A 22,159-nucleotide genomic window follows, 5' to 3' on the forward strand; every position below is an offset into this window, starting at 1 on the left:
CAGGTACGCTGCCCCAAATGACTTTCTTAGCTTGCTCAAGTACAAACATCTTGCACTGATATTTATCAAGTGAATACAATCTTTTACCTATTCATTTGTCTCAGGAATGAAGAACTTCATGTTTCTCCTGATACTGAATGCAAGGTTTCAAGGAACTTCAAAATGTCCAGTGCACCAGAAAAAAAATTTTGCAAATTTTGCTTGGTTTCAATAATATCTAAAGTCATCTAAGTAACATTGTTGGCATGACCTTGCTTCATCCATTACCTTTAATTAGAAGTTTCATTTTTTTTCTTTTTTTTTTCTTTTGAAGTAGTACTTTATATAAGTGCACTCAGCTTGTAGCAAGAAAAGCTATTGATCTTTTTGACATGTCTAATCAGCCTAATTCTACTGATAATAGAAGAGTTGATTTGGCCTGCATTATTGTAATTGACATAAAAAGATGTATCTAAATGGGCAATGAAAAATCCAGATTGATTAAAATAGTAAATTAAATACTATCAATTCTATTATAGTTTTGTATTTGTTCAATCATGTTATTTGAAAAATGCAAAAAATGCAAAATAAACTTGAGAAGATTTCATTAAATTTTTGTTCATTTTCTTTGGATCTTATTCTACTTTCTGCTGAGTGTTTTCAAGAATTCTCATGTTAAGCAAAGGAATTAAAGAAAGCTTCACTATTTCATAAATATTTACTACTAAATTACTTTAATTTTCCTTAACTACTTATAGGAGAGGAAAATGTTTTGATGATCCTTAGCCAAAGTGCTTGTTGGTTCCATAGATGTAAATGGATTTTGTATCAATTCCCACAAGAAGTATAGCCATTATTATACCACATTTTCATTTTTGCATAATGAAACTCAGTACAGCAAGAGGATTATCCTGAGTTTTGTCTGAGGTTTTTTCCAGTATTTATGTTTGAAACATTATTCTTTTTGTTAGAAACAAATCCAATATAGATTGAAAACATTGCAGAGGTGGGAAAAAGGACAGGAATAAGAAAAGGAGCATTTCTGAAAGGCAAATGTAATTGAATTACACTTAGTAGAAAGGAAACTATATTTGATGTATAAATAATGGCAATAAACCCACCTTGTGATCAGAAGTGGGCTTTACACCCTCTCTGTACTTTTGTTTTTGATATAATTTAATACAATTGCCTTTCAAGACTTCTCATTAGAGGTGAGTCATTATTGAGGAATTCCTGTCTAACGCTTGTGTGCCTTTATTATCTTGAGTGTATGCATACCAGCATATAATCACAATCGTGAATATATCCTTCAAATTCCATGAATTACAATATCATAAATCTATTGTATTTGAAAGCAATGGAGTCACATGAGTCCACCAGAAAATGCTGTATGGGCTACTGAATGCTTAAATACTGAATCACCACTGTGCTACTATAGTTATAGTTATTTATTGTAAATGATTGACAGATTGATATAAACTATTCTTCTCTGTCAATGTAATATAGACATGAGTGCTTGTGTATAATTCATTCCAATTAATTAGTTTGTTGGTGTTTTATTAACCATTAGCTGAAAGTGATTTTTTTCTTCAAGATCTATAGTACGTCAGGCTTTCAGCTAATTAATTGGATGCTACCTTTGGTATTTACAAAGGGATTGAAATGATAAGTTATAATTCATTTTGAGACAGTGCTTCCTTGATGATTGATCAGCACCATGTGAAACAAGTTCAGAGAATTTATACGAAACGCTTTGGTCCGGTTGCTAAATCAGCAGAGAAACAATCATGTAAGGTAATTCATACATCTTTCACATTCTGTCCATCACATCACACACTACTGATGTCACTTGCAGTGAGGAAAAGGGACTGGTTTTAGGGCCACTGAGGCCACCTGCCCTTGAAAGGTCAAAATGGGTGTTGGAATATACTGCAGTATTGCGAATATAGAAGACAGTGTCTTGAGAGCAGACTTGAGAAGAGGGACTTGGGGGTGTTGGTTGATTAAAAGCTCAACATGATCGGGCAGTGTGCTCTCACAGCCCAGAAAGACAACTATGTCCTAGGCTGCATCAAAAAAAATGTGTGACCAGCAGGTTAAGGAAGATGATCCTGCCCCTCTGCTCTGTTCTCATAAGGTCCCACCTGAAGCACTGCCTTTCACTCTGGGGACCCTAGAATAAGAAGGACATGGACCTGCTGAAGTAGGCCATGAGGATTCTCAAGTGCGGGACCACTTCTCCTGCAAAGAGAGGCCGAGAGAGTCGAGGTTGTTCAGCCTGGTCCCTTTCCAGCTCTTTTAGGTACTGTTACTTTTATCCAGAGCCTGAAAAAAAGAAGGATCAAACTGTAGTGTCTACTGTCTTGGAGACACTTGCTAAGATATATCTGTGGGCAAAGAGTTTGTGCAAAAAGAACTTTCCTAACAACTGTTTGATGACTGTAGAAGATACTCAAACACAGCATGTCTAGAGCTAGAGTTCAAATAGGCAATCAAGTTATTTTGGCAGAACAGATTTTCACACTTTAGACAAGTCGTAACAACTGTTTGTGGATGTGTCTTTAGTCTGTAGAAAATGATAATATAAGGATGAGTAACATCCAGATCTCAATGGTGGATGAGGCAGGTGTACAGCTGTTGCATGCAATAGGTATGCAGCCAGGCACGCAAATGATGTGGTTAAAGCCTCCTTAAATCTATTCCTGACGTAACTCAAGACTGCAGGCTAACTACTTCACATTTCTTTACAGCTGATCTAGGCTGAAAGCAGACATGAGGACAGCTGCCATCACTCAGTTAATGTGCAGTAACCTGTTCCTCCAAATAGACTGAGTGTGAATTCAGAGAAAACATCCTACTCCTTAAACCCACAGCATACATCATAGTGTGCTAGTCACTTTCTTTTGAAAGTAAGAACTAGAACTAGAAATATATATATAATAATAGTATATATATATATATATATAATATATATATATATATAGTATATAGTATATATATATAATAATAGTAATAATATATATATATAATAGTATATATATATACTATGACTTCTCTGGTCCAAAGACGACCCACATAAAGAAATTCAGAGATTTCAGTCTAATAGCATCTGGACTCTGGTGGCAAGGCTGTCATTTTTGAGCTTGCCTTTACTGACAGCCTTAGGGCTTGTCAGGAGACAGAGAAGACAAAGTAGTATTTTGTTCCGCAAAAGGAGTCCTGCAGTGGGATATTAGCAAATGGTTTGGTAGGAGATTTGCAGCTAAATATGAAGCATTGAGGAAAAAAATTAGAAATCCTAAATTTAAGCCAAGTAATTCTCTTCCTCTGATAATATTTCTCAGATTAGTAGACTTGCAAGTGCTTAACTGAATTCAGAACATTAGCTATGCCCATCACAAATGGTTTTCTATTTGCTCTGCTGGTTTTAGTGTCAAAAGAGGAGACTTTTTTCTCATCATGGTCCTAAATACCTTTTCCTTTATATTTGAAAAAGATTATAGATTTCATTTGGAAATGCCCTTTGGAGGAGTATTTCTAATTCGGAGTCTAAGGTTATGTTTTCACACATGGAAAGTTTGTTCTAATTGTTTCACACTTAACATTTTTCCTGCTATAAAAAAATCCTCTTTTTTCTCAAATAAATTGCAACTGGCTCTATGTGAAAAGGACACATTTTCTATTAGTCAGCTCTCCTATATTCCTCAGAAACTTAGTTTTCATAAAACAAGAGAACATCTGCTAGCACTTCATATTTTGTGACAAGCCTATTTATCTGCTTTAATTCTCACCAAACAGAGGGTAATGCCAGACAGACAGTGCCAGAACAAGTTCAAGCAGAGTGAAGTCTAGCATTTCTTACTGATTCACTACGTTTGATAGTTTTCTTACTTAACTTCTGGTTATTCAGCTATCAATAATTGGAGTGGAAAGTAAAAATTTTTTAGGAATAGGCCATCATATCTACATAAATACATGTATGTAAGGACACTGAAAAACAGATTAATTTACAATATGCGCAATATGCACAGTACTGTCCAACACTGCAAAGTATCTGGGTAAAACCTGGCAGAAATATACCATTCAACTTATAGTTGCATCTCCATGGGAAATATCCATTGCCTGAGATTTCTTTGGAGTAATCCTTCACAGAGCAATCCTTTATTTGATATGTAGCATTTACTCATTCACCAATCTTCCTAGATTTTACAGAACAAAACAAAGAATGGTAAGTTACTATCCCTCAAAGTGTTGTGGTCAAAGTCTTAATGTCCAAGTGGAGACCAATAATGAGTGATGGAGTGATGTCCCTCAGAGGTTGGTACAGGGTCCAGCACTGTTTCGTTTCTTTGCTAGCAACATGGGCAGTGGAACTGAGTGCACCCCCAGCAAATTTGCTGATAACAACGAGCTGCATGATGTGGTCAACATGCTGGAGGGAAGGGATGCCATCCAAAAAGTCCTTGACAGGCCTGGTAGGTGGTCCTCTGAGATGGCTTCAGAGCTGTGTCAGCAACATATTGCATTTCAGAAAATGCCAGAATATAAATTTTGAAAGGATTTTTATTTGGAAGCAGGGGTATGCAAGCATGTTTATGCCACACTTATGACTTTCACTACTAATGATGTCTTCCCACACTGATTGCTTTTTAGAAACTTTTCTGCTTAAGCTTTTGCTAGATAAAAAAATTCCTCTACATTATGCTTCATTATATAGTGGGTATATATGCTAAATATGCTATATGCTCTAGGTGAAATGACAGAACGGAGTGATCAGAAGCTAGTAGGTATTACATAATCTTCTTCATTTAATTGTCTGCAGTAAACTGGTCATCCAATTGTTAATATCACTACAGCTGAATGGAAATTAGCCATGGTGGGATATTATATATATAACTATCTATGCATTATAACATTTCTACTTCCTACAAATTCAGAATGGTGACTGCTTACAGAGATCCCTGATACCTGTTAGAGGAGAACCTGTTCCTTAGAGAAGAACAAATAATATCACCTATTCTACACTGCATGTTAGAAGACGGGGAGATTCATGTTCTCTTGGACACTCTTTGGCATATTGATATTAGGATTCATAAATTCAAGAGGGCTTTGTGCTGGCTAAAGAAACACAGATACTCAAATTAGAGGTAGGTATAAACTGCCTGTATTAAGCAGTACAAAATGCTGCTTATTCAGTTGCACTGTTTCTCCAGACTTGGTGTTGGTTCAAGTGGTTCCATTTCTAACCGGCTCCTGTTGGCAGTACTGAATGATTTTTTTACTGTAAACATGACAAAATGTGTGTCAAAAAGACATCAGGGAAAGTGACACTGAGCAACAGAAGTGATTTCTTCTCAAAGTGAGAAGATATGAAAATATAGAAGAGAGAGAGAGAGAGAAAATACAGTGTTATGGAATCCTGGTGTCTAAAACAATGCGATTGATCCATACTTATTAAAAAAAAAAAAAACATAGAAAAATACAAATCTGAATATCAGAATATGTCTAAAATATTTTTTTGAACTTAGAGTTTTAACATCATGATAGGCATTTCATGAAAAGAGTAGTTTCATGATGAAAATTCCTCAGCCAAGCATTTCTTACAGCAAAATCCTTCTGTAAAAAAAATTTGAAGCTGCCAATGCAGCCTGCAGGAGATACACATGGAAGACAGTGATGGAAGTCTACTGTAGTCCACATGGTCATTAATGAGAAAGTTCTCCAGTCTAGGATCTTATCTGGTTTTGAGAAGCTCTGATTAAAACAAATATGCAAATGAACAAATAAATAAATAAATATAAAAAGTCAATTTCATTTATCATCTACATTTCATTGAATGCGAAATAATAAATGGAAAAGAAGCTAAAATATATTTAATTTCCTTTCTAAACTCACCAAGTATAAAGAATATATATTCTTTGTTTATCCTTAGAAGTTCCTGTGCCTAACATACACTAGTGTATGAAGAATCTGGGACTAGGTACTTATTGCAGAATATCACAGTACTGCTGTGATCTTTCTTTGGTTAACCCAGATTCTTGGTTCTCTATGGTTATGCGTAGCAACTGTATAGACAGACATGGCAGGGTTATTCCTTACCAGCTCATTGCTGCCATCCTCATCAAAATCCTCCTCTATCCCATCAGTCATCTCTTCTCCATCCCCATCTCCATCTGGCCCTCCTTCAATTGGATCTTCTGTAGAGTTATCTGCATTCTCTGATATGCATTCTTCTTGAACCAAATCAGCATTATCTTCCATTTGTTTCTTTTGAGCTTCTGTAAGGAAAACATACTCTATAGAAATTCAATAACCTTCTCTACTGGTGGCAAAGAAAAGTGTTCTGAGGAAGAAATTTGTCTTTCCCATCTTCTTATAATCAGTTAAAATCCAAGTTAATATCTACTAGTTGAATATGGTAAAATCCCTGATTTTCAAAATCTAATGCATGCACTAGCCATAGTACCAACATGCTCATTCATCCCATGCAGTGGATGAAGGTTTGCTTTACTAACAAATCCAGCTTTTTGATTTTCTGGACTTTGCTTTATCTTGGGATAAATTGGCATAATCACCGTATATTTATTTACTTGCAGCCAGTGAGAAGCACACAGATCTCTATGCTTGGAGAAATGGATGCCTATTAATTGTCTATAAGTAATCAAATATTTGCATAAATTTGCTGTGACTATCTTTAAATAACCATACAGGCAATAAAAAATCCTTCTAGATAACTTTATATATATATATATATATATATATATATATATTTTATGGAGTAAGTAATATTTTCTCTCCGTTGGCATAACATGCTATGCTGGATGAAAAGATCCCCTCTCATGATATAGATATAGGGCTTATAATTTCTGCAAAGTAATGAAAAAAAAAGAGACAATTTCTGGGGAGGCCGATAGGAACTGTTCTGCTTGGCTTAGCACAGAAAGCTGCATTGTTGTAATTATGTATTTCGAGACTCCAGGATATGCTGAGGAATTTCATCCAGACAGCAGAAATCCAGAGAAGGATTGAGAAGGGAATGACAGGGACAGACTGGATGCTAGAATGGTTAGAGGATGAGAGTTTTTTTATTTGGAGTTTAATGAAAAGCTTTATTTTTTTTCAGAGTGTTTACAGGCAAGAGAACTAATTGCAGGTAACTGGAATGCCAATGTATTTTTAGTCTGAGAGTGATAATACCCATCAATGACCACATTTCTAGATCAACACTATTTCTTCCTTTATTAGGTTTGATTGTTCTATAACTCTAACTAGTGTTTTATGTATCTTGTTGAACAGCCAACGATTCTGAAGATTTCTTACAAAGTGTTTTATTTTCAGCTCCATTAATATATTATTTTGTACCCACAACATATAACATTCATATCTCCTCAACTTTTCTGTATCATAATATTAAATCAATGCATTTATTTTTCTTCTACCTCTGCACAATTATTTTACATCTTACTTTCATCTCTTCAGTCTTTGCTCATCTCTAATCCCTCACTTTCAAATTCATTTATTGAAGATACAGAACAATGAAGATTTTTTTTCACTTATTCACATAAGTTCTGCAGAAGGATTGTTGTTAAAGAACAGAAAGTCACCTTAGATAACTGCTTTGAAAGTACTGTGTTCATACATATCAGTAGAAGACTGAGCCCACCTTTTATTTGTGAGGTGCTATACACAATACCATGCTAGTTATAAATCACTGTTACTTGCCTTACTGCACAAGGAAATATGGGTTGTCAGCTATGCCTACTGAGTCTTGCCCTGACACCTTCTGATATTAACCTAGCTGGGCTACTGACAAATGAATTAACTTCAGTCAAGGATTTCATAAAGGGTTCCTGAAATAATGGACTTAATACATACATTAAAAATACATTTTAAGGGAATAACTTTCAGGAGACAACTGCTAGAAAATTTGATCACTTATGTAGACTGTGGTCTTCAGAAAATAGTAAAATACCATCTTAGCATCTTACACTTTTGGGCTCTGCTGACGAGGAAAAATTAAGATCTTACATTTCAGCACTCACTTTTAAAAATCTTCATCTTGATACTGCAGGGAGAATGTTCCCCTCTAACAATTTTATCATTCCAGAACAGCTTCTTATTCCTGGCTTTCTGATTCAGATTTTTATGAATAAGGGAGTTATTCCTACAGATTTCCTAGAGAAGTACATCCTCTACCAATTCTTGACAGTTATTTGCTAATCCACATAAATACAGCCACCCCATAAACTTGCAAATAATTATGCTCAGGATTGTTTTTCATATTCTTTTCATCTTTGTTGCCCATAGATTTTGAGGTTTTATTCTAAAACTGTAACTTAAAGTGCACAGACTTTCTTGTTTAAAGTGCTAACATAAGGTTTTTCTTCTTTTGTCAGTTGTGTCAAATAAGTGATATTTTAATTTCTCTTGTATCCATCCTACTGAAATTTTTAATTTATAAATTGAAATTTTCAAATAATAAAAGACAGAACATCAGTCTCTACTGTAAAGAGAGGTAGCTTTAGAGTAGTGACTATAGTACACAGTGAGATTGTTCAGCGTGCCTGTTTAACCGATCATATCCTCCAGAAGTCGAACTTTTAAGATTAATAATTGAATGTGCTTCTTGAAAGTGATGCAGGCATTGAAAAAAAAAAACAACAACAGTGCAGAATAAGGGCTTGATTTTTTTATTTTGTGCGATCCTCTCGGATCCCAGGCTTAAGTGAGACCACTCCTTCTGGCAGTAAGTGGGAAATATTGCCAAACTATTCAGAAGGAACAAAATCATCTCACATCTGAACTTGTGAGTGGAATTGTTTAGGTACTGATGTAGTTTGTAGTTTTACCTTGCATAAAGCCTCCAGCCAAGCAAACAATCATCTGTGGACTCATCCCACAGGCAACTTAGCTTTGTTTGTCAACTCAAGAGACTTAAATGGGGATTTTGGTGTCTTTGACATGTTCCCCCCCCTCCTTCACCCTCAGTGATATGCAGATAATCTCTGAGATTTTTCATTGCTTGTCTTCAAAAGGAATAACACTATGATTCAGTACAAATCAACATTTTCCTCTTTGAGATGATTTCTATTTAAATGAGTTCTCTACAGTCCTTTAGCAAAAGTGAAAATTGGATATCAAAGTACAATGACATGCAGGTTGTTTTGCATATTAATGGATTTTATATAAAAGCTCCCTGAAGTAGGAATCCACCATCTCAGAGCATTTCAGTACACAAGTGATTCAATGGAGTGCCTTGCAATTACCTCTTCACTGATTACACCAACTTTTATACAACTTGCACGAACTACAAAATAGAATATAATGAATACATATTGTGCACAGCTCTAAAAGAGGCAATCACATTCCATACTAATGGTTTACCTTATACTTGAGAGTAAAGCACTCATTTTGTGGGGTAAACTGCAACAACTGAGATTGCTAGCCTATGAATTTAGAAAATGATTGTAAATAAGAAGTAAAATTTTTAGGAGTTGCTTTTATTGTTTTTTTGTTTTATTTTGTTTTTTTCAAGTTGTTAACCAAAAAATAATTATTTGTAGTATCCCACTCTAGATAACTTATTCATTATTTCTTTTTCAATATGAGCAAGAAAATTCAGGGTTCAGATAGATATCCCAACAATAGATCAGCAAATAGGACAGGCATTTAGGATCCAGATGTAAATATCTATTTTGTCTCTGTCAGATCCATAAACTGCTAATTCTTTTTCATGGTCTTGACAGAACTCTTTTGATGTATCTAATTGTAGCTTTTTGGCTTCCCCAGAATGATTGGAGTTGAGCAAGCAACATGAATCTGAGCACCCAGGTACTCAGACAGCTGTGAATTCTAAGGCAGACTCTCTTCCACACATTTCACAAAAAATATTCCTAGTTTTCATCAAAGAATGGAGAGGAAAAAAAACCAAACCAAACCAAACCAAAACATTAAGAGTTTTCACAAGATAAGGCTTCCATTTTCCCTGCTGGCTCTCAACAAAATCAGCTCTCTAGTACACAGATTCTGTACAGAGATATAACAGGAGATTTATAAGGAAGTAGCCAAGGAAATACCATAGACACCAGTAAGAAGAGAGATAGTTTTCCATATATACTATGGTGAAAATATGGCCTTATAAATCCCTTATTTAGTTTGGCTTTAAAGCATGGCTAGGTGAGATTATTCATCAAGCAAAACGATCACTGTAATGACAAGAATAAAGATATCCAGTACATTAGAAAGCAGTGTTGGATTTTGTCATTTTCAGTCTTTGCTTAAAAACAACTAAAACATTTCAAGACAGAATACAAGATGAACTAGAGGTGTAGTGATTTCTACACAGATGCTACAACTTCATTGGGCTGGAAGGCATCTTCAGACTCTCCAAGTTCAACATTTGTTCAAGGAAGGACCAACTTCGAAGTTCAGTACAGGTCCACTGGGCTTTGGCCAGATGACTTTGGATATTCTACAGACTTTCTGTGCATCTTGTTGTACTTAGAAGCACTGTAGGTGCTACAGAGAATATTTTTCTTATTCTCAAACTGGAATTTCCCTTGCTACAACTCATGACTATTGTCTCTTGCCCAGACAGTATTTCCTGAAGTAAATCATCTAAAATATCATAATGTGCGTGGCATAAGTATCCCCATCATCAACAACCTTCAACATAATTCTATCCAATAAACTTTTTAGCAATGTTTTGTATCCAGAATATCCAGCAGGCAACCTTTGCATTCTTTTTCTAGAATGAAACAACCTTTTCTTGGAAGCAACTCTTCAAATGATGTTGGAGGCTCTGTGAACAATACTAGTTCTTTCCCCCAGTTAGTTTAGCTTGCTTCAGGCCCTCTATGCAGAAATTATTCTGGGAGGATCCAATTATCTCTTTTATCTGTCTACTTGCTTGATAAATAGGTTCTGATTTAAATAACATAACTACAGATTGTTTTCACCTACCTGCTTCAGCTTTTTGCTGTTTTTCAATCTTTTCCAGTCTCCCTAGCAAGGAGTCAATTTTTGTTTTGATTTGGGTTAATTCCTTCTTGATTGTTTGCAACTCATCTGATTTCACTGTGGAAAAAGCAAAGATGCAAAACATAAAATAAACTGTACTTGCAGCTCCCACAAACAAAATGTGTTCTTTTTTTCTTTTCTCTTAGAACAAAGTCTACTTCCTCATTCCTCTCACTTTTTTAGAGATTTGATTTTAAAACTATCTTTGTTAATTAAAAATGCTGAATCTGAGGAAATCCCAGGATACTAATCCCTAGTGACAAGAAGTCTTGTGAGATGTGTTGCTTTGTACAAAGCATTTCAGTCAAATGCAAGTAACTTTCACTGAGAAGAAGCCTGCAGTGAAAGAATGACTGAAATATGACAAACAATTCAGTCTTGTGATGTTATTTTGTTGAACTATTTTTAAAAATAAGAATAGCAACAATAAAAAAGAATCCTCACATATATTTTTCAAGAAGATTGAATGACAACATAAATGTTAGGTCAGCCAGAAATGCAAAGTTTTGTTCCAGTCAACAATTTCATTTCATTATAAGGTGTTAGGTATCACTGCTTTAAAAACAATAATTTCTGGGTAATTTCTTCTACTTTATCCACCTGTAGATAACATGTGAAAATATTTCTTTTTATGATCACAGCTAGGAACATGAAGGCAACTCAGATAAATCAATAGGTGAAGTTTCTAAATCTATGTTGCAATGCATTACTCCTCATTTTTCTGCATTACTGCACTCCTGTGGTCTAACTTAAAGAAGAGAGTTTTGGAGGTGTCTTGTCTTCAGAAGAAATAGCGTTACAGTACTCAAGAATGATCTCTTTATTATGGTGTTATCAAGACATTTTTAAGCCCAGAAAATAGTACTAATAGATCACTTGACTCATCCACGCTAGAATATCGTGTTGAAAAAAAAAAGGTGGGGAAGATGGGAACCCTATGTTAGCATGTGACAAAAAAAAACAAAACCACTATAAAGGTCAAGAGTAAACACAACTGTTGCTCTTAGAGCTCTCGTAGGAAGAGGTAGATCACCATCTCGAACTGCGATGGACTGGCAATAGAAGAACAGTCAAAAGTATTACCTTTTTTATTACTCTTTATCTTTGCTAAAAGAAGTCCATTGCCTTTGGGTGTGTATCTGGAGCAACTGGAGAGCCTTTATGCCTGGAAAAAGGGATTTTCTGCCACAGAAAAGGACTCATTCTGTTTTTGCATAAAGAGTCTCCTGGCTGAATTTTGTTTGATCAGTCCTGTCCATTGACTTTTGGGCATGTATTTCAATATGATGTCACATGGATATTTTTAATTGGATAGGTAAAATATGCCAATGAAATGTGCAAGTAGGCTACTACCTACTTCAGTTGTAATAAATACCAGCCTCTAAAACAACTTACTGCAAATTTGGAGCATGTTCACTGTGGTATCAAGGTTTTTAGCGTTATGTTTTGGGCCACGTGCATTATTGTCGCAACTCAGCTAAGGGAAGTAGGTTGCTCTATACAGTAATGAACTTCCTTTATCGTGTTATTATCATACACAAATGAAATAAGGAAAGCTGAAACCTCAGACCTCATACTCAGTGAGTGGTAGGCCTTCAGAACTAAGCTTAAAAGTAATCTTTGTCTTGGATCCTTGTATGCTCTACAGCATTTGATGGAGGAATTTTTTAGAATATTTATAGAGCATAGTCATAGAGTATTCTCAGAGAAATAACGGGTCACAATCCAACACCGAGATCTGTAAGAAAACATTCAGATTCTGACAACTGTATATTTTGAAGGTTACTTCCTCCCTCGGGGATGAGGTTTGTCTGTGCCGGAGTAGCAAAGTGATGCAGAATCTGAGGTGAAATGGCATGAAACTGCATAGTAGGAAATGCTAAATACCTGCAGCAGCCTGCTAATGAAGCCAGCTGGCAAAAGATCCCATCTGGCCAAGCTGTTGAGTTAGGTGATCGCCAAGGCTAAAAGGTCAAAAGTCAGAAGAGACACAAAAAGGACCTAATATTTGTTCTGAGTATTAAAGAGAAAGGAAACATTTGCAGTTCTGAGCTTGGCAAAGAAATGGGCACATAGGTTGGGGCTACTGTGAACTCAGGCCAAACTCTCTGCCTTACAGGGACGTCTCTGGGGTGTCCTAGAGAGAAATCAGTTTTGGAAGCACTGTACTAGAAGGTAAGCAGACCAGCAGTGAGGATTCGACAATAAACAAAGATGTTAAATGCTGAGAAGCCTTATTTCCACCCCTATTTGCATAAAATTTGGTCATTGAATCTATAAAAGTTTCAAATGTCCATCCTGATTCTAGCCTTGCAATGACGAAGTTTCTCAAGCCTCTTATTGTCTTAATTTTCAGGGAGTTGTGCAAATCTTCAAAATCATTCTCCTAGAGCAATTCAGCTTTCAGCTACTTCATTTTTAGGAGTGAAGAAGAGGAGCCAGACTGTTCTCAGTATTGTCTGCTGACAAGGAAATATGCTGGAGCAGGGAGTGGATCAGAGAGACCCAGACGGCCCTGCCAGCCTCAGCCATTCTGAAATTATCTGATTCTGTATTTCTGTAATTCTGTGGTGTAGAGCTTGGGAATGATTTTAGGGACTTGAAGCACATGTTAAGTTACATAAAGACTGTAAATACTGTACTTCAAGTGTCTTGCTTTGAGTACGTAAATAATCCATTAAAATTAATTCATTTAATTGTTAGTTTATTTGTTTTCAAATTGATCTCTGTCAAGAAGTTCATAGACATTAGACCAGAGCTGTATGTATTTAAAATATTTATCTGCTTTTTAGTAATAGAATAGAAAAATAAAGTAGCTTACTGTTTATTGTTTGTTGTTTTTATTGTTTTTAATTTTAATTAGCAGATAGCCAGCAGCCAGCATGTATAGAAAGGAAAAGAAATTGCTAATGCAATTCCTCAAGCACTGGCTAGCTAAATGAGTTCAACAACTTTGAGATGCAAAAATTAAGGAAACAAGTGAAATTTGAGGATGATATGAAGTTAGAGGATACCTTTCAGAGTGAACTAGAATAGAAGGAGTCAAATAATTTTAAGGAATGTTCCAGAAGAAAAAGATGAAATTCAATTGCACTGAAGCACCCTCCACCCTCACTTGATTGACTAACAGCAGAAATCCTACTCTTAACCTGGAAACTCACCAGCTGAAAAAGAGAGACACAATTATCCTTGGGTATAGTTGTTTAGTTGACAATAGGCTATCAGTATAATGCAACCATGAAAAAGAAAATGTTACACTATAATGTGTAAAATGACGTATTTCTGAATATAGGCAAATATCAATGCCATTATATAAAGATCTGGTGAGAGCTTATCTGGAATGACGCACACTGATTCGCTGAATTCTAGCAAGTATATAGAGAGAAGATCCATGAAGATGACTGTAAGAATGGAAAACTGCAATATTACCTTTTATATTTCTGCCCAAGACAACAGGAAGGTGAAAGGAAGTAAAACTTTTAAGCTAAGACAGTGTTGACAAAACAAATGGATATGAACAAATGAAACAAATTTGAGCTGGAAGTTGGTGAAACAAATAGAAAAACTCTAAATATGTCTAAGGCAGAGATGAATCTATTTGAAAAGGATTAGATGGTGTGGCTACTTAAAACAGTACAGAAGTAGATTTGGTATCCCCTTCCATTTCTCTGTAGTGAATAAAAGAGCCTTCTAGAACACATATTGCGTTTAAACATGTAGCCCATAGGAGGTGTCACACCCAGCTTAAAAAGAGATATATAAATTGAGGTCAGTCGTATTTTTAGAAATTAAAGTGCTAAAGTTGAATTGCAGCAACATTTCAGATGGGGGTTCATCGTGTTCTGACCTTTATTCCTAAATATATGGGTTCATTTTCTGAATCCAGTTTGAATGTGGAGAAGAATTATGAGAACAGTTATGTCTATGAGATTGCTACTCAAATCTAAAAAGTTTAAATAAATCTAAAAATCTAGAGTAAATGCTCTCATGAGATGAGAGCTATTTGAAGATGAAATCTTTTAAGCATATGCAATAACATTTTGATACAGAAACCTGACATTAACCTTGTGTATGGCCTTGAATGCTATCAAAGCAAAAAATAGCATCCTTACCCAAAATTAAATTTCTCTATTTAAGAGATCCTTTACTAGCAATAAATTACAATTAGAATCAACATTGCATTAGTTCAAGGATTTCAGATTAGCATGATGGAGTAAAAGGCAACAAAATATTAGACAGCTTAATCCCACAATTCAATATAAAAAACTTTTCCAATAAAATGGCAAAAGTAGCAGCAGAACACACATTTTCTGCTTTTCAGCTTGAAGTCCCTCAGGGAACAGCATGCTTATTTCTCTGATAAACATCTTACAATAAGCTGATTATATTCCTGACCAAGTAAACAAAATCATGTTTCTACCTTTAAGATTAGTTGGCTGGACTTGAGAAAGAGGGAAATAATTCTATAGGGAAATCAAGCATGAAACTGTACATGGTGTGCCTTAGTTCTCTGAAAAAAATAATAAAAAAAAAACCAACCAATTTATTTTCAGATGTGCTGCATGTAAAACAGAGCATTTTCTGCAATTTTTAAAGCACTATAAATGTTTTCTGTGTTTCAATTACCATAGTAAAAAACTGAGTGTGGAAACCCAATAAGGATCAAAATGAGAGCCCATGCTTTTAGTGATTCATCTTGTATCATTCTCCTCAGTGTTAACAGCTGGATCCAAAGATAACCTTGTCACCTGGAGCTCTAATACTGACATTTCACAGAATTAACATAGCACTTGAATACACTGAAGAATACTTTCACTGAGGCACAACGTCCTGTTAAGATGTACAAATTCCCAATTGCAAATCCATAGAATAATTTACAGGTTCTGCAGCATTTGCCATGTTGCACAGTGTTTTGGAGGTCTCAAAGCAGGGGGTTTTGGGTACTCATACATGAACAAAGGTTCAGCCCTATAATCTGCAATTAGCAGTACTTAATCCTTGCTACAGGGCTATAAAATATTTTCTGAAATGCAGAATGAGTAATAAGGCAAATTTGGTGATTATTCTCAGGAGCAAATATCTGGGTATTAGTGTAATATGCTCAGTTCCATTAATTACAGTAAAAATCAAAATTTCTGTGTGATATTTCCTTGACATCTCTTGGGAGACAATGAATAAATATATATAAAAATTTATCTGAAAACAACTCATCTTCTTGAAGGCAAAGAGAATAAAAAAAGCCCATTTTTATCAGACCATCCTTTAGGACAAGGGAATTAAATGCACTGATACTAGTAAGTTTTCATATGGATAAGACATAAGTAAAAGCACAAATGGAGATCTAGGGAATGAATCTGTGACTGCATATACTTACTACATTTTTGATTCTTTATGGAAAATCCCAAAGAAAACCCAAAGACCCCAGGGTGGAAAAGACTAGCAAAATTACGTAAATTCCTTATCTACTAACATGACAGTATTAAGTTATAGGCTTTCTTTTAGACTGATTTTAGAAATCATATTTCAGGAACTGAAGAATGAATAAGAGTGAATATGCATAAGTGGATTTGTTCAAGACGTATGAAAATGATCATATAGATAACAGATAACAAAGGAAGTGTTACTACTCCCACATCCACTCATGGTTCGAGTGAACTTCATAATACAACATATAAATTAATGTTTTCCTGTGTCCTAGGTATCGAAGTTCCCACTGTTGGTAACAGACATCTCACCAACTCATTCACTAGAGACTTGTGTGTGATTTGACTGTCAAGACAACAGATCTTCAGAGGTCATCCCTATCAAAAAACGTCCTGAGCTCCTCGTTACTCAGCATACCACACTATCTTTTGCTTTGCTTGTCACACTTTCATTCTTTCAGTCACATGCATATTTATTACACATTCTCTTTCAAGGTCTTGAATGTCATCAGTTCAGGATGGACCAAGAATGGTACGCAATGAACACACCAAGGTTCCATTGTCTTTGTTAGGTGCTAGTGTGTGAGCTTTGGATAGATTATTCAGGTAGAGTATGTATTTTTCTCATCCTGATGCCATAATTAGCCTCCTTTCCAGTAAGATGTACTGTTGTGGATTCACTTTATGTGTAAGTCAGTAGGATGCTCTGTTGGTTGGCCTGGTACTGCAAAGCGTGTTATTGCAGTCCCTTCATTCTTTCTAATATCTGATCCCTACCTGATCTTTCTCTTCCTCTTCCAGTGACGCTTCCAAGGGCAGTATCACTCCACATAAGGGGCAGGGGAAGACAGGTGGGTGCTGAAAGATGCATGGAGAGGAGGATGAAGTTCCTGGCAGATACTACAGGGTGGGGAGGTTGGTGAGAATGTAGGAGGGAACATCTGATGTTTGTCAGCAATTCTAAGGCCAACTGGGTAAGAAGGGGTTGAATAGCCCCAAGTTATCAATCCCGTTTTGTACTCCCTTTACAAGTAGGAAAAGACATTTTGCCTCTTTCTATCTTCAAAGGAATCATGAGTAAAAAATCAACCCCAACCCAATCTCCCTCCCTTCCCTGCCACAGACCACCATCTGTACCTCATGCGCGAATGGAAACAACCCTCAAGACTCAACAAAAAGCAGTGTTTCTCAGTCCTTCTATAAAAAGAGTATTAACTTAGCTCTATGATCAGCTGTTCACAAGATCTCGTGCATAAACAGTCAGGATGATTGGAGGGGAACTTTTGAGACCAAGGGATTGAGGCTAAAGATCAAATATTTTCAAATGGTTTTCTTTCCTAGTTACACCATTGTTCTCTTTGACTACGCCAAAGGTGTGGCACCTTCACTAATTAAAAAAAAAATCAAGCAAAATATTGAGGGTAAGAAATAACTGCAAAAGAGCTATATAGCAGAAGCTACCTATTTGCAGAAATTAACACAACCATTGTTTCAAAATCCAAATTCGTATAAGGAACTCACATTTGGATCCTGAGGAAGAAGTCCCACTTGAGGTGGATCGTGATGTTCCTTTCATGGAGAAAACCCCTTTGCCTCTACGAGTTGTAGTCACAGCCACACGAGGACGCTTCAGTGGTATCACAGCACGAGGTGGTGGGGGGACACGTCCATGATAATCAAACAACCTAAAAAAAATGAAGTCAGCTGGACTCCATAAAACCTTCTGTGATTTCAAGTCATGGAAGCCCTGTCAATTAAATTTTCAAGTTATCTTTGAGAAAATTAACCTTTGAAATCTAATCACTTTATATCATAGTCAAATTAGATTTCAAGGACCTATGCACATTAAGTGCCCTATTCAGCATTTAGTCACAGTCCAGTGCATAGCTCAGATTTTGCATCATTGAAAAGAGGGAGGATTCTTTATAATACTCTGTTATTTGCAGCATGGAAAATCTATAACCTGCTTTCCATGGATTCAAATCATTTCACTGTACACAAGTAACAGCAGTACATTTTATTGTAGTGACAGTTAGATTCTTTTACTGTATGCATGACTTGAATTCTACTTTTCTAGCTATCTGCTATTCTTATAGATAGAAAAATAAATGAACTTTTCTTAAACCAGACATCATCATAAAGAAATATCCTGCACATTGTAAAATATCCAGTAGTTTCTATTGAGGGAACTGTATATCCTATAGAATTGACAGAAAAGAGGGTCCATCATGTCCTCTGTTTACTGAGTAACAAGTTGATGTACAATCACTGAAATACTAAAGCATGATTAACAAAATAGGATGTTAGCCTTATTCAAACCAAACCACTGTATATATTCAGAGAATTGCTACTGCAGTCACTAGAAGATATTCTATAAACAAAAACAAGTAGTGTTCCCAAACAGAATGTCCCAATCTTAGAAAGCACAGTTATCAACAGCAACTGATTAACCTGCATAGAAGAAAATAAAGACAATAGGAAAAGTAATCAAAAGTTAGATATACTTAAAATGTAAAGTCCTTTGGCTCTGAACAAAACAGATTAGGAGAAAAAAGTTAAGAAAATTAAGACTTTGAGTTCTAAGACCAAAATAGAGGGACAAGCAACATTATCAGGAAATATTGTGTGTTCTGCTCACATGCTATTGCAACTACTAATTATGTAAATTTGTAACTGCATGTTTAATTTTCACAATTCTAACCACTGTTTCCCAGCTGGGTGGATAGATATATATTTGAAAAGAGAGATACAAGAAACAGTAATTAACGGCCACGCTGTCTAGCAGCACACTGATCAGGAAGCAGAATCAAACTTGAGTCTTCTAGCCCATTTTCTGGCAAGTAAACACCTAACATTTAAATCCTGCAATCCTTCCAGTTGTCTGTGCCTCTCCTTTTCTTTAGCTGTTTACAACATATACCATAAAGATCCCATCACTCACATTAAATTTGAATTCCATCCCTTTGAATGTGCTGTTTGAATAAGCAGTTTTTAACTATTGTAAGCATAACTAAAAATTCTGTATAATTAAGAACACAAAATACACGTTTTTAAAATTTTACAGAAATATTACAGTTGGTTGTCACTCACATCCTTTATTATACTGGATCATGTGCAGGTTGGTCACATTCTCTCACATGACATTACTGGAATAAAATATTCCAGAAACCCTCTAAGTTATAAAGCAGTAGATCATTATGTAACAATTTGTCCAAAGGTGATTTTTCTTTCTAGTTGTTAGCAGTTCATATTTGTGTGAAGTTGTACATATTTCAGTGACGTGCTTTCTATAAAAAGGTGCTGCCTTTTAAAAGCTTTGAAGTACATTGCCTAATCTCCTTGCGTTTGTAACGTGAGAGATGATTAACAGAAATCTTCAGTACTGGGAGGGGTGGGTCTAGAGGAAAAATGAGGAAGGAATTGTCATGACTGGACAAGGAGTAATGACTTTTAACTGAGAAAGGGTAGATTTACATTAGATACAAGGAAGAAATTCTTTAGTATAAGGGAGGTGAAGCTCAGAGAAGCTGTGGATGTCCCACCTTATCCCTGCAGGTATTAAAGACTGGATTGGATGGGGCCCTGGGCAGCCTGATCTGGCAGAGATAGGGACACAGAGGTTCTAGAGCATGTGTCTTATGAGGAAAATTTGAGAGACTTGGGACTGTTCAGCAAAGAGAAAAGAAGAGTGAGAGAGAATCTCATCACTGTTTATATGCATATGAAGCACGGGAGTCAAGTGGATGTGGCTGGACTCAGTTCAGTGGTAAGCAGCAACAGAACAGGGGGCAATGGGAACAAACTGCAACACAAGAAGTTCCATATGAACACAAGGAAAAGCTTCTTTAGTGAGGACGATGGAGCACAGAGGAACAGGTTGCCCAGAGAGGTTGCAGAGTGTCTTCCTCTGGCAATATTCAAACCCCATCTGGACAATTTCCTGTGTGACCTGCCGTAGGGAATCTGCTTTAGCAAAGGGTTGGACTTAGTGGTCCTCTGAGGCACCTTTCAACCCCTATGATTCTGTGAAAGTGTCTCTGCCTATGGCAGAGGGATTGGAACTAGATAATCTGTTAGGACCCTTCCAATTCAAACCATTCAATGATTCCAAGATTCAGTTATGAAATAATGCTTTGCTCCTATAATCACCAATATGCAGATAAAGTGCATATTCTCCTCCCTCATTCTAAATTGTGCAGTACTGATCTTGTCAGTCTGCCTTCATAACAATTTTAATTCATGTAAGAAACTAGTTTTGCCACACTTTTCTGATCCCATAATTGCTTTAGTCAAGATAAGACAGGTGTATTCATTCTGAATAATTCAGAAAAGTTTGGAAAACTAGTAAATATTAAAAAGCAAGATAAGTTCAGAAATTCAAAAAATCATTAATAAATTTCTTCATTTATATTTCCTATAAGTATGTTGATCTATATGATAGTTGTGTCAATGCACTGAATTCTGTTAGTTTTTCTTCTTCATGCCTGTCACATAAGACTTCTCACCTTCAATGCCCCTTACCTCAAATCTTACAGAGACATTTAACCTCCTAAACTTTTTATGTCATCATCAGCATTTCCAGTCCTTGAAGGTGAATCTTATATTTGAGTTTTCTTCCATTAAAATGATGCTTTCTTAATGATGAAGGATTTCTAAATCAGAAAACTATACTATTGGATACATTTATGAGCACTTTTTTCTGTCAGTAGTTTTTCATAGTAAGACAATCACAAACCTAGACTACCACAGCAGCATTTAATATCCCATAAATATTTCTTCTGTTGTGGAAGTGTAATTAGTTCATTAGAGTGATCTGCAACATACAGAACTAGTGAAAAAGCCTAAGGACTAATAACTTTCTTGTTCAGATGGTATAAATCAGAAAGAGCACTGTATAAAACATAGGCAAATCCACTGATAAAAATCAAAGCATCAACTCTGGGGAAAATAAAAAGTCTGTGTGAGTTAACTTCTTCCAGGAGAGGAGCAACTTCTACTATTAAGGGTGGACTCTACAGGATTGAACTGAGTTGATGGCTCCGTATGCTTACAGTTCACTGTTTTTAGCTTTGTCCAAGGTAAGCACTGTCATGTATATGAAGAAACAAATAAAGCAACTTGAATTGAATAAATCCTTGGGGAAAAAAACAAAAACAAAACAAAGACATTATTTCTGTATACTCTTCCTACAGTGTTTCTGAGCAGAAATGTACATACACATGAAAAACTTAATTTCAGGGTGCAAGTCACTACTCTGTTGTTGTCTGCTGTTATAATGTAAAAGAAGTCTCGGAATAAAGGTTGATGGAGCCAAGTAGAATTCTCATCTGACTCACTTGGCCTATACTACACTAGGCTAGTATATGGGTCGCTCTGAAAATGATGCCTGCTTTTTATATTTATTTCCAAGTAATGTACAATCGATGCAAAGAGGAAAATAACATCACTTGATAGCACATATTCTCAGCCAAAAAACACTAATTATTAGCATAGTCACCACCATTAGTCATGCATTTTTGCCACCAATAAACAATAGTCTGCATGCTATGCTCGTAAAATCTGCATGGCTGTCTGGAACATGGCTTGTCTTTCATGTAACAGCCACCATTTTTTCTGCATGGGAGAATTCAACTCCACATCTTTGCTTCCATGCCAGATGCCATTTTATCAGACTGCTTCTCTGCTGCCATCTGTCACATGGCAACAACATGTAATGGAATATTGGCGAGAAGTTGGCA

General features: G+C 35.9%; 1 protein-coding gene across 12 annotated transcripts in view; it reads right to left on the reverse strand.

Moving 5' to 3' along the window:
- RALYL (RALY RNA binding protein like) overlaps positions 1–22,159 on the reverse strand; it is a 370,127-nt gene that overhangs the window by 13,567 nt on the left and 334,401 nt on the right. For 8 of the 12 annotated variants that reach the window (XM_048938715.1, XM_048938705.1, XM_048938707.1 and 5 more), the window contains 4 exons: positions 17,943–18,106; positions 17,199–17,279; positions 10,942–11,055; positions 6,079–6,257 (listed from right to left, as the gene is read on the reverse strand). In XM_048938715.1, the coding sequence (XP_048794672.1) occupies positions 6,079–6,257; positions 10,942–11,055; positions 17,199–17,279; positions 17,943–18,106 (538 nt within the window). The remainder of the gene's footprint in view (positions 1–6,078; positions 6,258–10,941; positions 11,056–17,198; positions 17,280–17,942; positions 18,107–22,159) is intronic. The other 4 variants (XM_048938716.1, XM_048938712.1, XM_048938709.1 and 1 more) reach the window with 2 other exon arrangements.

Source organism: Lagopus muta, chromosome 3 (assembly GCF_023343835.1).
Source record: "Lagopus muta isolate bLagMut1 chromosome 3, bLagMut1 primary, whole genome shotgun sequence".
Lineage (NCBI taxonomy): Eukaryota > Metazoa > Chordata > Aves > Galliformes > Phasianidae > Lagopus > Lagopus muta.